The sequence below is a fragment of the Phodopus roborovskii genome, unplaced genomic scaffold (assembly GCF_943737965.1).
Source record: "Phodopus roborovskii unplaced genomic scaffold, PHOROB, whole genome shotgun sequence".
NCBI classification, from domain to species: Eukaryota; Metazoa; Chordata; class Mammalia; order Rodentia; family Cricetidae; genus Phodopus; species Phodopus roborovskii.
The window spans coordinates 7,034,072-7,050,727 of NW_026126413.1; the positions used below are offsets into that span (position 1 = coordinate 7,034,072).

Genomic DNA, 16,656 nt, shown 5'->3' on the forward strand with positions numbered 1-16,656 from the left:
ATCATCTCATAGCATCCAGAGCCCGTGTGGTGCAGACCAATTAATTTAAACCATCCAAGCCTGCTTTATAGGCCAAGCAGTTTCCTATAGCCCCGGAGGTTTGCATTCGCACGGGTTCCTGGGTGGGTCGACAAAGCTCACATACTCACAGGTCCTATGAGTACAGCAAAGAATGTGAACTTTCGCCTATTTACTGGCTGAGGGCAGGGTCTGGAATTTAAGGTTTAAACTTCTAGCTTCCTGGGGTCATTGGAGAGTTAAGCTGTATTTTTCCATTCTTACACTACCTGGGTTGAGGCAACAAGAATTACAAGGAGCAAGAAAAATCTTACTACCTGGAAGCATTATTACAGTGGAGATAAAAATCACCAAAGGCACCCTGTTTGGTTTATGAGTATTCAACCTAACATCACTTTATTCCAGCATGGATTTCATGTGCGTATGAAGATGATTCTGGGAGAAACATCTGTGAATATGTACCTTATACTGATGTAGATAGACTAGATGATGTGATTATGAAATATAAAAGTTTTTCTTAAGTCTACACTACCCTTCACTGTGCCTGGAGCCTCTCACTGTCTGTATGATGAAGGGGCATCATTCTAACATTTTACTCTATTGTGATTCATATAGTAGTTTCCTTAATATCTCAGGAAAGTGGATCATTTGATGTTGGAAAAACATGCATAGTGCATGGTTTATCTTTAACTGTCAGGTTTTTCTCCATTCTTCTGTGGAGATGGCCTCGGGCTTGCTGCTGCAGATCCTAGCCCTCTCAGAGGCGGAACACCACCCTCGTCAGTAGACTTGAGAGTGAGACATTTCAGCCCTGCTCTGTATCTGACTTTGAGAGCTCGTTGTGACTACAAGGGACTTTGTCGAATAGCCTGGGCTTTGTGAGCCTGTTGTGACTACTCAGGGACACTTGTTTTGCTTTGGCTGATTGTTTGGTCTTGTTTCCATCCTGGCTTGGGGCTGTTCTCATGCTCCTGTGTCCTTCCCTGTTTATCCACACTCCTCTTGCTGAACGCAGAGAACAGCCTGCTTCCCACCTTCCCCTTTCCAGCCATCATCACTACAAAGGCTCCAGTCCTTTTCTGGGACTCCCAGTGTGGCTAGGGCTCACCTCCGTCCCACTGCGCTGGTCAGAGGGCCACTTCTGGCCACATGAAAGTCCAGTGTTGTGGGGACTATCACGGTTTCTCCTTTTGGTCTTGGAGCAGGTGTCATCTGCAGATCTGAAGAAAATCTTTTTCTTGCACTCAGTATCTGAAATATTTAACCAGACTGCTTTATATTTGGGTTTATATTGAGTTATTTTTGCATCTACCATTGAGTGTTTCCTTCCTCTGTTCTTCAGAGAGAAGGGTGCCGGCCAGATCTTACATTTGCCTGCCTCTCCTGACTGACACTGAACTCCAACCACCAGTGAGATCCTTTAGCATTTGGCAAAGCTTCAGAGATGTGCTCTGGGGAAACGGAACCACTGGCTACTCAGTTCTGTTCATTGACCTTTCTAAGTAACCCTAAGAGATTTGGTAAAATGCTGACACCATTTAAAATGCTGAGTGCCATTTAACAAGAACTCTGTAGATTTTGACACATTTAACTTATACTTATATTCCTTATTTGGAAACATAAAACCAGATAGCTGATGCTTGCCTAAATGGAATATTCCAGTTTCCTCTGACTTAGCAGTCCCTGAAACTCGCTGAGCTCAGCTTTCATTGTCCGTACTTACCATGTATGTAGGTAATGTGTCCATTATTCTGAAACTACAAGTCTTTTCCTATCTGGTAATAGCATTTTCCATGTTTTTCTGCTGCCCTGAACTTGCCAAACCTTCAAGCACTTCTGTGGCAATCGGTTTATTGTTTCTTAAAGATAAGCGACAGTCTGGGAGAGAATTACCTAATCAAGGGTGGTTTTTAGGCCTGGGAGAGAGTTACACGATTTGTTAGTAAACTCTAATACTCCTCAGGGGCCCCAAAATTTGGGGGGCTCCATAAATTTGTTAATTTTTTAAAATTTTAAAATTGAGTATTTCCTGTAAGATCAAATTATAGGAAAGAGAAAGATTTTATTTATTTATTTTTAATAAAAGACAAGGAGAAACATTTAGTTCTTTTGCTTAGTGTGGCAGAAGTGACCCTTCTGTGCTGCTTACTAGAGAGAGTTTCTGGAATAGGAAGTTTAAACGTACATTATCTGTGCTTCCTAAGGACAAGTGGCTCGACCTCTTTTGTGCCGATCTTACAACTTCATCTAAGGAGCTCCCAAAATCTGTGGATGCCAATGCTTTAAAATTCAGGAAAAGTTGCCCGCCGACCAGAGAGTAGTAAACTAGGCACTTTCCCGGTTCCCAGACCCACCATGACTTTCAGAGAAAAAAACGTTTTCAGTCTCTCCACAGACTTTTGTGTCTTTGTGCCCGTAATGCATTTCAAAGAAGAGATAAAATCTCAGTGGTCTCATTATTCCAAGCAAGTCTAAGCAAAAGAGTAAGTGGCGTTGTTGCTGAGCCTACAGTCTTCCTTTTGAACCCCACCAGTCCAGATTTTAGTCCTTCCTCCAATCCATCCTCCTTTATCTCAGCTCTTTCATGGCCAGGTCAGTTATTTGCTGAACAGCTGCCAAATCTCCCAGCTTCCCAGAATCCTGTGGGAGCCGCTCAGCAGGATCCTCCCTTTGCTGTGGGCTTATCAAGATGAAAACAGCTGAGAAGTGTGTGTTGGGAGCCCGGGGTCACAGCACTTGTCTTCCTGGAGTAAAGAAACTATCACACAGCCCTACAGATAGTCAGATGAACATCTGGATAAATACTCAGCTTCTGAGGCTTCATTTGAAACTCAGGATGCCATTCTAAACCACAGTTAACTGATGAACTTCATTTAAACCCGCGAAAACAGAAAGGAGTTTTCCCTAATAATAACAAAACCCATCCTAACTCAATGCAGTCTTATGTTCACGGTGTAGCAGGAAGTAGGGTAATAAGCTCAGAACCGGAAAGTGTAGCTCGGACGCTTAAATTTAAGCTGTCTTTAATGCCCTGGTCATCTGCTCTGCACGGGTTACCAGCTCCGGTGACTTCTGTTAACAAAAACAGCTAATGTTTACTAGGCGGTGCTTCGGTGCCAGATGTTGTATTAAGGTGGGTTTTGTTATCTTCGCTTCCCAGACCCCCAAGTATCCTACCCAAACTCAACAGTCCTGTCACTTGAGTGCCTTTCAGTGAAATTAGCAAAGAGGCCTTAGGGACAGTGGAGAAGAGTGACAACAGTCATCAAACAACCAGATGGATTTTTGTTCATATCTAGCTATCATTCAGCTTGATTCCTTATGAATATAATTCACTGGGCTGAGGGAACAGTGCAGTTACTGAGCATTTGCCTCATACGCAGGACAGCCCCAGCACTACAAAGAAAAGAAACAAAGTAGCTAATTAGTCTCTAACCAAAAGAGACCTTGACCTTCATCTCAAGAACTGGTGTAATTGAATAGCGCCCTTGCACTGCCTGCTTCCTGTGTCTGGACTGTCTACTTTGAGGTGGTCATGTGACTACCCTTCTGGTTTTAGCTGTAAAAGGAAGAAAAAAAAGAAAAAAAGAAAAAAAAAAAGGTTTAGTTTGGTTTATTTGTAGCTGCAGGGGTTGGTACCCATGGAAGTCAGAAGAGGGTGTCTGCAGTTGTGAGCTGTCTTAATGGATACAGAGAACCACGCCTGAGTCCCCTACAGAAGTAGCAGGTGCTATTACCTACCGAGCCAGATCTATCTCATTCCATCTGTTTAAACAGGCCTGGTTACTACTTGCAATGCAAGAAGGGATCTCGTCTGTTTTTTTTTTTTTTTTTTCCATGTACACCATAAGAAGAGTTTGTCTCATGCGTAGGCTGCCATGTTCTCAAGCTAGGTTGGCCCTGGCAAATGGCAGAACTCAAAATAGATTTGCTATGGCATGTTCTGGAGAGTGCGTTCTAGGCCAGCATTTTCCAAAGTGCTCTTCAGCAGCATGACTGAGGTACCAGGGAGGACCAGAAGTTCCTGTATCTGTAGGTTTGATGCTTACATCCTCAGTGGGGCCCCACTTGCTTGTCAGTCATCTGCCGAGTGAGGTAGCATCCTCTTCCCAGGGACAAGGTCAGGCAATGGCCAGGCAGGAATGTGAGAGGTGTGTGGCAGCCAAAGCTATTCTTCAGTGTCTTCACTCACTATATGGAATGGGTGGCCTTTCCTTCATTTGTTTGTTTCTTTTCCCATTAGCTGGTCCTTTTAGAGGTCTTGCAAAACAGGAGCGCTTCCTTCTTAGCCCTGAGGAAAAGAGTTTATAGGGAAGAAAAAGCCACAAAGAGCCAATAAAGTTACATGCCCCAGGAGTGATGGAAAGACCTGTTTGACCTAGGAGAGAGAAAGGCTATTTGGGCTACTTACAGGTTCATTAAAGATCTGACATTTAACCTCAGGCCTTAAAATTTGGGTTTAGAAGAAATAAAGGAGGATGTGTTTATATGAGGAGACCAGTTCGTACAGACTAAGTTAGCCTGAAAGGTTGTGGGGTATTCTAACTACGGAAGAATTTGGCGATTGAAGCATAGGAGACCTGGGAGGCATGGATGCCCATAAAGCAGGCCTCCTCGTGTGTCAGTGGGGCTGAAGTCTGAACTTTTCTGTGATAGGAAAGCAACTGGGTCTTTACATGTAGATGTGGCCTGAGAGGTTTGAGGCTTTACAAAAATACCTCTGGTGGCAACTGGGTAATCCCAGGAGCCAGGGTGAGGGCTGTGCCTTACCCAAGGCTCTAGGTAATGAACTGGAGAGCCCACTTGAATTTATCTATGGCAAAATTGAGTGTATGTCCAGTTCAGGCAAAGCTTGAGCATGCTAAGATGAAGGTCAACCTTTGGATCATCTGGCATGATGGGTTTCTTTCTCTGAATCTTTTAGCACAAGATGCTGGATTTCCCGGGACCTTTAGATAATGCTAAGACATAGCCTCATTTTCCACTTTGCATCTGAGGAATGTAGAAAATGAATCCAAAACAATTAGCTATCAGCTGGATGGTGGTGGTGTGCACACCTATAATCCCAGCACTCAGGAGGCAGACGCAGGTGGAGCTCTGTGAGTTCAAGGTCAGCCTGGTTTACAGAGTGAGTTCCAGGATAGCCAGGGCTACAGAGACCTTGTCACAGAAAACACACACACACACACACACACACACACACACACACACACACACTCAGAATCAACAAGGAGGCTTGCCCTTTGTGGAATGGGGTTTCTTCACACCTACAAGCATGCCCCATGTTGTGAGAAGACTGGACCCCTGAGAGGATGAGGAAGGTTTCCTTGCATTTCAGATTTGTGGGGGGAGGAGGTCTTGGGGAAGCCTGAGCCAAAGCATCCATGGGACAAAAGACAAAGACTCAGGCTGGTGGCTCAGGGTGATGTCACACAGCCACAACACTAGATTGTGTGGGCAGGCCTAAGAATTAGTGTTGCCATGGTTTCCATTTCAGTTTTTAATCAGCTGGATGCAGATGAGGTGCCAGTGTCATAGACTTAAATGTTTTTGCTCAGATCTCTGGCTAGCTGACACTTTTCCATGATTTCCGACAGTTATTTTTATTCGATAATGAGTAATAAAGTGAGATTTACAGTCTCCATCTGACAGCATTTGTTTGGTTTTGACAGGCTCTTTTCTAGGCAGCAAAGGTTTTATAATTAGGCTTTGTGTCTGCCAAAATGTTGCTGGGGGAAAAAAAAAAGCTATTTCTCTGGGGGGAAAAATAAGTCTCATAATCTCCAGCCTGTAAATCTGGAGTCATCTTATTTTGATTTGGAAGCTTGCACGTAATTCGGTCAGAAAATCAAGCTACACTTTCTCTTGAAAATGAATTCTTAACAAGAGAAAAATAACTCTGACCACGTAGAGAGTTAGGAGGGAGAATAGGAATGTGTTTGAAATACGGTGTTTCCTAGTCCTTGTAAAAATCTTTATCTGAACTAACATTCACAATAGGAACTCCCTTTCCTACTGTTTTATCAGAGCATATGTGTTCTTGTTGTGTAGAGATGCTGCCCCCAGGGGGCGCAAAGATTCCCTCATCCGCAGTTGGCTTTACCACTCATGAAGCAGGTGGAAGTCATAGATGTGTTGATTGACAATACTTTCCTCTTAGAGCAGCCTCGAGAACCCCGTAGAGGAAGCCACGTCGCCAACTGGTGCTAGGCAAGCTTATCATTGCTAATGGCAGAAACATCACGGTGAACTAATCACAGAAACAATCCTCTCGCTGCCTTGGCCCCTTGCCTCTTGATGTGTGGAGACTGTTCAATTGGGGCAGTAGCAGCAGTGGCCAGATTCCATTTACAGCCCAGGGTGTTTTCTTCTCCCTGGTCTGACTCGCTCCGTCAGACTAGGATCAGATTCCAGACACAGCTGCTCTCGGCTTCACCCACCTCTGGTCTCCACCGCTGCTATCATCCAGTATTTTCCACAGAGCACAAACAAGTATGTGGAACCAAGGGATGCATTAACTGGTATTTCAAAGAACTGTGTCTGCTTAGAAAAGCGGCAGCGGGCATGTCTTTGGCACTGCGCCACTTCGGTTTACGGCAGTGTAGACAAGGGAGGGAAACAGGATCTGTGCCGCCCCCAGCCAGCCATGGCATCAGGTTGTGGGCACTCCGTTCTAGTGCATTTTAAAAACTACTCTTATTGTTTGAGTTCATCATCTCCCCCTTCCCTTCCCTCTCTCCAAACCCTTCCATATACCTCTCTTTGCCCCCTTTCAAATTCAGAGCCTCTGCTTTTCATTACATTGTGTGTGTGTGTGTGTGCGCGCGCGCATTGTATATGCATGTATATATTCCTAAATACATAAATACAACCTGCTCAGCCTGTGTAATGTTACTTGTATATATGTTTCAGGGCTGACCACTGGTATTGGATAACCAGTTGATAAGCTCTTCCCTGAAGACTATTTTTTCCACTCTCTGCATTCCTCAAATTCCAGGGTTTTGTTTTTGTTTTATTTTCTTGTATTTTGAGCACATGAAGTGTGGGTCTATTGGTTATAGGGGTCTCATACTCTGTGGGTACTGGAGGCTATGTGACATGGAATGTGTATTTCATAAACTCGTGTGAGTGCTCGAACCTTGAGTTTGGGTGGGGGAGAAAATGCAATATGGGATGTGTAGAGAAGATGGCTCCGTGGTCCGGAGATTTTACACCTCTTTTAGAGGACTGGGTTTGGGAATCCACCTAGCAGCTAACAAACTGCTTGTAACCCCAGCCCCGGGGGATCCAATGCCTTCTTCTGGCACCTGAACACATGTGCATATAAAATCACAGAACACACACAAACACATATTAATTTGAATCTTCAAAAAAAAGATGCAGTGGAGTTTGAAGAAAGGGTCTTGTGTGTCTTTGATATAAATGATGAGATCCATTGTCACCAGGCATGTGCTGAGGAGGTGTTTCTTTCTCTAGCCTAACCCAAGACCCTTCTACACGGCCCTTCATGAAGCAGAAGGAAGCAAAGTGTATGTGTCAGTGACTCCATGACAGGATTCCCTGGCCCTGGAGTCTTGAACCATGTTCCCCAACACCAGTAAAAGGGTTTCCCCCAGAAGTGACCCCCCCACCGGTGTTTGCGGCTTTCTCAGGGAGATGAAGCCTTTAACCAGCCCACACTGCCCCAGGAAGGTCCCAGCTTTTCCATTCTCAACTGTTCTCCTCCTCCTCCTCCTCAAATAACAAGAGCATTATAATCTAGACTGTTGCAGCGGCTGTGGGTGTGAAGAGTAATGACAGCCGCTATGCTACTATTTGTTAACACCCAGGTGGCGTTAGGAGCCCTGACAAAAGCAATCACAAGTGATGTCTTTTCACTCTCCCCTTAAAACAGGAAAGTGGAAGAAACTGAGGTAGCATGTTGCCATGCGTCGGTCACCCGGCAAGTGAGCAGCTGGCGTTAGCTGTCAGTTACATCTCCGTCCCATCTTAGACCCTAAGGTCTTGTGAAATCCAAGTGGTACCTGATGTGGAGTTAATGCTTACTGGTTTTTGAGTTCTTGCTTCCTGTAGACACAGTCTGTACGGTCCCCTGTGTTTACCGCCTAGCCGTCCACTGTTTCAGTCAGCTGTGGTCCACTATGGTCCACTGAAACTAGGAAGTGGAAAATTTGAAAATAAATAAACTCCAAGTTTTAAATTGCACTTTCTTGTGCATGTAGACATCTATTGCAACGATTACTGTAATTGTTCCTTCATGTGACATACAGTGTGATAACAGCGCTAGAGACAACCACAGCCACGTAGCTTTTGACTTTTAGATGGGGTCTTTCTGTGTTGTGCAGGCAGCTTTTAAACTCCTGGGCTGAAAAACATCCTCCTTCCTCAGCTGGGCATGCATGTGCCACTGTACCCTTTTCATGTAACTCTTGTAACAGTATATTATAATTGTTCTGCTTTATTGTTATTGTTGCTGATATCTTACTGTGCCTAATGTATAAGTTGTTATGTTATGTGGCTGGAGAGATGGCCCAGCAGTTAAGAGCACTGGCTGCTCTTCCAGAGGACCTGGGTTTCATGGTGGCTCACAGCGGACTGTAACTCTAATTCTCTAATTCCAGAAGTTCTATACCAGGTATTCATGTTGAACAAACATATATACTGGCAAAATACCCATACACATATCAAAATTAAAGGAAAATAAATTGAACATTATTATAGGTGTGTGTAGGAAAAACCAGAGTGTGGTTCTGGGTTCCAGGTATCCACTGAATGTCTTGGGCCATTTCTCCAGGGTAAGAGAGGACTGTGTGGAACATTCCATGAACTAAGTCTTTCATACACCACCCTCCTGTGGTTAATTTGACAGTAGTGGTTTAAAAAAAAAAGCAGTGTTTAAACATCATATGCATGCAAATAAAGGTTATTTAAATATTACATTAAATTACCTTAGCCCCTGGGTACCTTGGAAACTAATATGATTCTACAAATAACTGTGTACTAGAAATACCACTGCTTTTTTCTATAGTCGAAAGTCACTGTTTAACTCTGAGCCCTTACCTGACTCATAAGAGTCTGTCATTTTTTATCATTTCTATCCTGTTTTCACCAACGTCCTTCATGCCTCTGTCATCTTGGAGCAAAACCTTCTCTTCCTGGTAGGCCATGCAGTGGGGCTTCCTTCACCTTGCCATCCTATAAAGGGAGGAAATGTTTCCCTTTCCCATCTAACTGCTATTTGTAGGCTTGGAAAAAGCGTGACTTTCACACATAAGGAAGAGCTCAGGTCACCAGGTACCAGCTTCAGTGTTAGAAGATTTCTTGAAAGATGAACTTCTTTCTTTCTGTTTCTTTCTTTCCCTTCCTTCCTTCCTTCCTTTCTTCCTTCCTTCCTTCCTTCCTCTGTGTAGCCTTGGCTGTCCTGGAACTCACTCTGTAGACCAGGCTGACTAGAACTCAGAGCACCACCTGCCTCTGCCCCCAGAGAGCTGGGGTTAAAGGCCTGCACCACCATGCCTGGTGCTCCAACACAGATTTTAAAAGGTTTGCTGTCCTCCTATGAAGAGCATCGAGTCACTAGCTGGAGTTTAATTTCCATGAACCAGGTGAACGCCAGCTCTCATGTTCCTGTGTCATACATTGTTGTCCACTGCATGTAAAATTCATCCATGGCTTTGCCCAGGCATCTTCCTGTAGAACTCATGGAAGATTAAAGGGCTTTTATTAGATAAGTGTCATCAGAACAGATTATGTTTGGTCAGGGAGGACAGTGTCCAGTGGAAGAGGAATGGAGAGCAGGTGGGAAGGGGCGAGTTTTCCCCACCGTTCTCCAGGGACCATTTCACAACAGTTACAGCGAGCATCCCTTCTTGAAGGTACTGTTGAGAGCTGGAAAATATACCCTGACCACTGGGCCACTTCTCCCCACCCTTAGGCAAAGTCCTTGAAACACTTTCTACCACTTGGAAAGATTGGGAGGCAAGACAGGGTCAGGAACAATAAAATAATTAATACCTGGAGCCATAGCTCAGCCCTTAAGACTGTGCAGTTCTACTGAAGACAGTTAGGCTCACAGCACCCACATAGCATGGCTCACAACACCTGTGCAGCTCTGAGACACCTGAAGCCCTCTTCTGGCCTCCACGGGCACCTGCATTTGCGCCCCCCCCCTCTCTGACACACAATTAACTTTTTAAAAAGAGAGGTGGCACTGCCCCCGCCCAGCCCCAAACAGAGAGTCTCAAAGGTAATGAGTGTCTATGAGCACAGGGAGCATTGCAATGTTTTCTTTTCTTGCTAACTCTGGGCACCTTTAACGAGGTTGCACCTGGGATGTTTTTAAAGGAAAACTGACGGAGATTTCATAAGTTATTTTTGAAGCAACAGTCCTTGGCTGCTGAGATGAGTAGCAAGAACAGAACCAGCTCAAGGTAGAAAGTTACTGGATGGATGTCCTTGTAGGTGTATTCCTGTGTAAGGTCACCTTCCCCTACCCCCGAGACTGTGGTTCTGAGCTTATTCTCATCATACAGCATGTGTGTGAGAGAGTCCCCTCCTTCGAAGTCTCAGCTTCACCAATTATGTTTTAGTCTGTTAGGGCTTGACACAAGCGACTCCATTTTGATACCTTTAACCACTCATGCCCAGGCTTCTCTGTGTTTCAGACAATGGTGGACAGACTCTGTCTGGGGGCAACAACTGGCCGCTTCGAGGAAGGAAATGGTCCCTGTGGGAAGGAGGCATCCGTGGAGTGGGCTTTGTGGCAAGCCCCTTGCTGAAACAAAAAGGCGTGAAGAGCCGGGAGCTCATCCACATCTCGGATTGGCTTCCAACACTGGTGAATCTGGCTGGGGGAAGTACCAATGGTACCAAGCCTCTGGATGGCTTCGATGTGTGGAGAACCATCAGGTACCTCCATGTCTTTCCCTGTTCTTTGTCAGCAAATGAACATGGTTGATGGAGACTAATTTCCCTTCGTAGGATGACATACAAGACCACCCCCACCTTAAAAAAATGAAATGCCTTTCAAATATTGTCATTGCATATATATTTTTAACTCTTACATTTGGGATTTTGGTTCTGTGTTTTATACAAAGGATGGAATTCTTCTGCAGAAAGAAGGTCTTTAAAGCTGAGAAGTTTTCCTTGGTGCAGGATAGCGCATTGCTGGCTTCCTGCAGGGTGCTCAGGCTTCTGCCTATTGCTATCTACAAAAAATGGAGGGAAGCATGGGAAAGGAGCCTGGAGACACTGTGCCGTCTGTAGAACTAAACTTAGTCCCACTCACTAGTAAGTATTTTATGAGTACCTACTGCGTGGTGCTCTGTCCTGGGTTCTAGAAAATTAGAAATAAACAACTCAGGCAACACCCTGGCTCTCAAGAAGCTTGTGTTGTGGCGGGGATGGGGGGGGGGGTCAGGACTTGAGCCAGGAAAAGAAGCAAGAGGATTTCAGCTCCTTTGGGAAGAGTGAAGGGAACTCATGGTGTGTTCTGAGAGTGGGGAACACCATGCAGGAGCAGGGCCTGTCCTCAGGTGTAGAGATGGCACAGTGGGAAAATATGACCTGCAAGGAAAGGGGACATATGCCTTGGGGGCTGGAAGGTGCTTCCTTGGAGTTTGGGTTGAAAACCTTGTGTGTGGTATCTGTATTCAGTGTATTTTATAACTTATATATCTGTGGTTTGATGCCTAGCTGCAGTTTATACATAAAGTTACATACATCACACGTCTGTTTTTACTGAAGTAACAAAATGCATAATGCTGTGCTCCTCGGGCTCTTTGATGTGCCAAGCCCTGCTTGGGAGTGGCTGGTTGAGTTTCCTCCTTGTGAACCGCTACCTACTTTTCTTTTTTCATCTATGGTTTTCCTAGTTCAAAATAGTAACGTTTCAGGTTTCTATGCAAAGGAAACACACAGCAGAGGATTCACGAGTGAAAGCCATGTTGTACATGGTTCATTAAAAGGTTTTGTGTGTGTGTGTGTGTGTGTGTGTGTGTGTGTGTGTGTGTGTGTGTGTGAGACTATAGTGGGAGCAGGTCATTCCAACAGACTCCAGTATAAGCAATATGAGAAATGGTAATCCATGTTCACAGAGTTATGGTGCCAATGATGTGCACATACACTAATCAAACCTACCCCTAACTGCTGGGCATATAGCCCATTTTGTTTCTTTTCTCTCCTTTTTCTTTTCTTTCTTTCCCTTCCAACCTTCCCTTTTATTTATTTATTTATTTTATTTTATTTTTTGAGAAAGCATTTCTCTCTATAGACCTTGGCTGTCCTAGAACTCACTCTGTAGACCAGAATGGCTTCAAACTCACAGAGATCCACTTGTGTCTGCCTCCCAAGTGCTGGGATTAAAGGCATGCACCACCACCACCAAACTATTTATTTTCTTTTTAATATTCTTGTTTTCTTCTGTAATCATTTTAATATTACAAAATAGGGAGCTGCTGAGATATCTCAGTAGATAAAGGTGTTTGCTGCAAGCCTGACCACCTGAGTTTGATCCTCTCCACCCATATGTTAAAAAGAGAAAACCAACTCCCATAAGTTGTCCTCTCTCACACACACACACACACACACACATGCACACACAGACACACACTCACTCACTATGGCCTGTGCACGCTTTCAAACCCCTCCATACTAACTAGGTAGGTAGGTAGGTAGGTAGGTAGATAGATAGATAGATAGATAGATAGATGTAATTAATTTTCTAAGTTAGGGTTTAGAGTGATATCATTCCATACAGAGGCTGTTTGGCAGCTGTTAATGAGTGAACCATGAAGTTGGAAGTCCTATGAGTTTAGGAAAGATGGAAAGTATGTTCAGCCAAGCCCTTGCTTCTCCAAGCACAGCATCTCCTCTAAGAGGAAGGACTAGGGAGGTCTCAGCTCTCCAAACCCATGGAAGTCTGATTCTGTCAACTTCTTAACTTTGCTTCAATGATTCTGCTTCTCCAAGTTCCAGGTTTTCTATGGGGAATGTATAAAAATTTAAGGCTCACATTTCAAGCAGCAAAATTAAAAGGATTGAACCATTTTTCAACGTTTCAACTAGAGATAACTCTTAAGTCAGTAGGCTCAAAAAGAAAATAACAAAAACAAAATCCAAAACAAAAACTTCTAAACTTTCATTAAATATTAAAGATGAAGTTACTAAAAAAAAAAAAAAAACTAAATTTGACCATTTCTGAGAAAATATACAAAGGCATGTTGAGAAAAACAAGGCCTTATTGTATTGTGTTCAAAAAGAAACACCTTTAAGTAAAAGTGATAATAATAAAAAACCCACAGTGCACAGACAGAGTGGGTATTATGTGCACCTTCCTGCCAACCTGGACCCACAGCCACATCAGCCCCAAATAACACGCAGAGACACTGTATTAATTATGAAGCTGTAGGCTGGTTACTAGCATCTTACTGGCTAGCTCTGTCTTAAATATTAACTCATTTCTGTCAATCTAAGTGTTTCCATGTGGTCTTATATTACTAGAGAGAGGATCCGGACCTCTTACTCTTCTTTATCCTACATTTTGATTCCTCTCTACTATATCTCCCAGAATCCTCCTTGTCTCCTAGCCCTCCTATTTTGCTTTCCCATTGACTGACAGGGCTTTAGTCATTAACCAATAAGAGAAACATATTTACAGAATGACACCTCCCATCATCTCCTCTTTTCTGTCTAAATAAAAAGAAGGGCTTTAACTTTAACATAGTAAAATATATAACCAAACAGTTATCAAATAAGAACTATAGTTAACAATATTTAGTCCATTAACATTATCAGGAATTAAAGAAAATATTCTATCACCTATCCTATCTTTATGAGTCTAAAGTCTTATACATAACTTATCTTTAATCCTAACTAAGGAAAACTATAACCATAACTATCTGACCATTGAAGGATAGTATATAAATTCTAGAAATCTCACTACCTGGACAGTCATCCAAAGTACTTCTGTAAATTGGCACATCCATCTATGGCCCATAGGCCACAGTGTATCTGGCAGACTTCTCAGCAAAGCAGGATACTGTAAACTGTTCACCTATATTGGCAGTTTGTCACTCACTTTCCTCTGTGTCCTGAAGAATTTCTGGCAGACTCCTCCATGAAGCAGAAACCCTGTAGGACTATCTATCTTGTTTCAACAGTCACTTTTCTGTGGGTCCTGCACATCTCCTTTATAAAGCATATAGTTAAACAGTCTAGAGAAAAGCAGTATCTTGCCTAAAAGGCTAGTTTTGTCATATTGGAAGTAAACTCCATAATGAGTTTCTTTGGTGTCCACCTTACTTTCTAATGCAGGTGGTATTGCCAGGAGCACTTATATCTCACTGTCAAGAAAAACCGTTGTAAGGAGTACGGGTTTTTTCCTCCCACCGCCAGTCTTGTCCCACCGCCACACCAGCCTCAATTAACACACAGAGACTCTGTATTTGATATAATCCTGTTGGCCAGTTACTAGTTTCTTATCGGCTAGCTCTGTCTTAATTATTAACCCATTTCTATGTATTTCCACGTGGTCTTACCGAGAGCAGAGGAATGGCGGTTCTGTTCTCTCCAGGCTCTCCATGCTGACTCCTCCTTACTACTTCCTATTTCCTCCTTGTCTCCTAGTCCCTCCTATCTTCCTTTCCTATTGGCCAACAGTGCTTTATTATTAACCAGTATGAGAAACATATACAGAATGACATCACCCATCATCTCCTCTTTTCTGTCTAAATAAAAAGAAGGGTTTTAACCTTAACATAGCAAAATATATTATACAATAGTTATCAAGTAAGAATCACAGTTAACAATATTTAGTCCATTAACATTTAGCAAGATTTGAAGAAAATATTCCATCATCTATTCTATCTTTGTGTGTCTAAAGTCTAAGTAACTTATTTTTAATCCTAACTAATGAGAACTATAACCATAACTATCTGTCTTCAACGCCTTCAAAGACCACAGAAGGATAATATATAAGCTCTAGAAATGACAGAGACAACTCACTGCCTGGTCACCCGAAGTTCTTTTGTAATCTTCCATCTTCAGCCCATAGGCCATAGTGTGTCTTCAGACTCTTCAGCAAAGCAGGAAACTTTAAACTGTCTTCTTGTATTGGCAGTTTGTCAGTCACTTTTCTCTGTGTCCTGCAGGCTGTCTGGCAGACTCTTCCATGAAGCAGGACCGTTGTAGCAATGTCCATCTTGAATAAGCAGTCACTTTTCTGTGGGCCCTGCATGTCCAGTTTATACAGCACAAAGTCAAACAGTCCAGACAAGAGCAGTATCTTGTCCAAATGGCTAGTCTTGCCATATTGGAGGCAAACTCCATGACGTTTTTCTTTAATGGCCATCTTCCTTTCTGATGCAGGTGGTGTTGCCAGGAACATTTATGTCTCACTGCCAAGAAAAACCCTAAACCATTTTAAATGCCATATTCTGTAGGTCTTTGAAAGGTTTGAAGAATTCCTATCTATCTCAAATACATCTCTATATATCTAGAAAACCTAACTCACCTAGCTATAAGTTTTTACTATTATAGGTAACTATCTAAAATCTGTACTAAAGTATACATTACATTTCTAACTGAGCTATAAAAACACAATACCTAAACAAAAGGAGAATATACACATCACAAAATTAACCTTAAATTGTATCAATAAATGAAAATCCATTCCAAAACAAAGTATTCATATCTATACCATAATCCCCTTTTTACCTTTAAAAAAGATATTGGTTTTGATCATTAACCATTTGTAACCAAATCCATTTAAATGAAAACAAACATTTATAAACAATATTTGGGAATTTGGGCGTCGTTCTTTCCAAACTACTTCCTGCTGGTAAAGGGCGCTGTCATGGGGGATTCTAAGAAGATGCAGAAATCCTGGCTGTAGTCTGCAAGGCTGCCTTGTTCAAGCTGTTTTGAATGTTGGATCACCAGCGACTCTGTTTCAGGGGGTCTGGCTTGATCAAACCACATTAGTCTGCAAGGAATCCACAGCTTTTCATTTTCTGTGGAAACAAAAATAGAAATCCTTTCCCCCAGTAACTTGTTCTTAGACTTAAATTTTTGAGTCAAAGCATTTTTAAAATGCTGGAATTAAAGGCGTGTGCCACCACACCCAGCTCCTCTTTGTCTTTTTAAAACCATTTCTAAGTATATTTTAAAACACACTGTAAACCTTTAGCGGTTTTTCTTAATATGAATCTGTCTTTACTGTAAATCTTTATCTTTTTCTGGCCATGAATCTTTTATCAGGTAAACAACAACATTGCTAAAATGAAAGTCTTTGTTGTTTCTGCCACGGTTTATAAAAGATGGCGGCATCTATTTTACCACCAGCACTAAAAGCTGTGCTCACTGCCTTGGTCTGCAAGCAGCAAGCAGCAGGTTGCCAGCTTGGAGATGTGGTCACTACCATTGCCAGCTCTGATACACACCAATAAATTGTTAGCAGTGCTTTTTAAAAGCCGTGAGGTTTTTTTGCCGCTTATGCTGAGTCAGGAAACCTCTCTTAAAGGAGCCGCCCAATCTGCTTGTCTCTCGCAAGTCAGAGTCCAACCGAGAAAAATGCTGTTACCAAGAAACCTTGCTTGTCTGTGTTTTTTTGTTTCTAAAACGCTTTTTAAGCTTTTGTTA

At 42.9% G+C, this 16,656-nt stretch overlaps 1 protein-coding gene across 1 annotated transcript in view; it reads left to right on the forward strand.

Moving 5' to 3' along the window:
• Arsb (arylsulfatase B) overlaps positions 1–16,656 on the forward strand; it is a 149,629-nt gene that overhangs the window by 55,859 nt on the left and 77,114 nt on the right. The window contains exon 5 of the mRNA XM_051182983.1: positions 10,683–10,926. Within this exon, the coding sequence (XP_051038940.1) occupies positions 10,683–10,926 (244 nt within the window). The remainder of the gene's footprint in view (positions 1–10,682; positions 10,927–16,656) is intronic.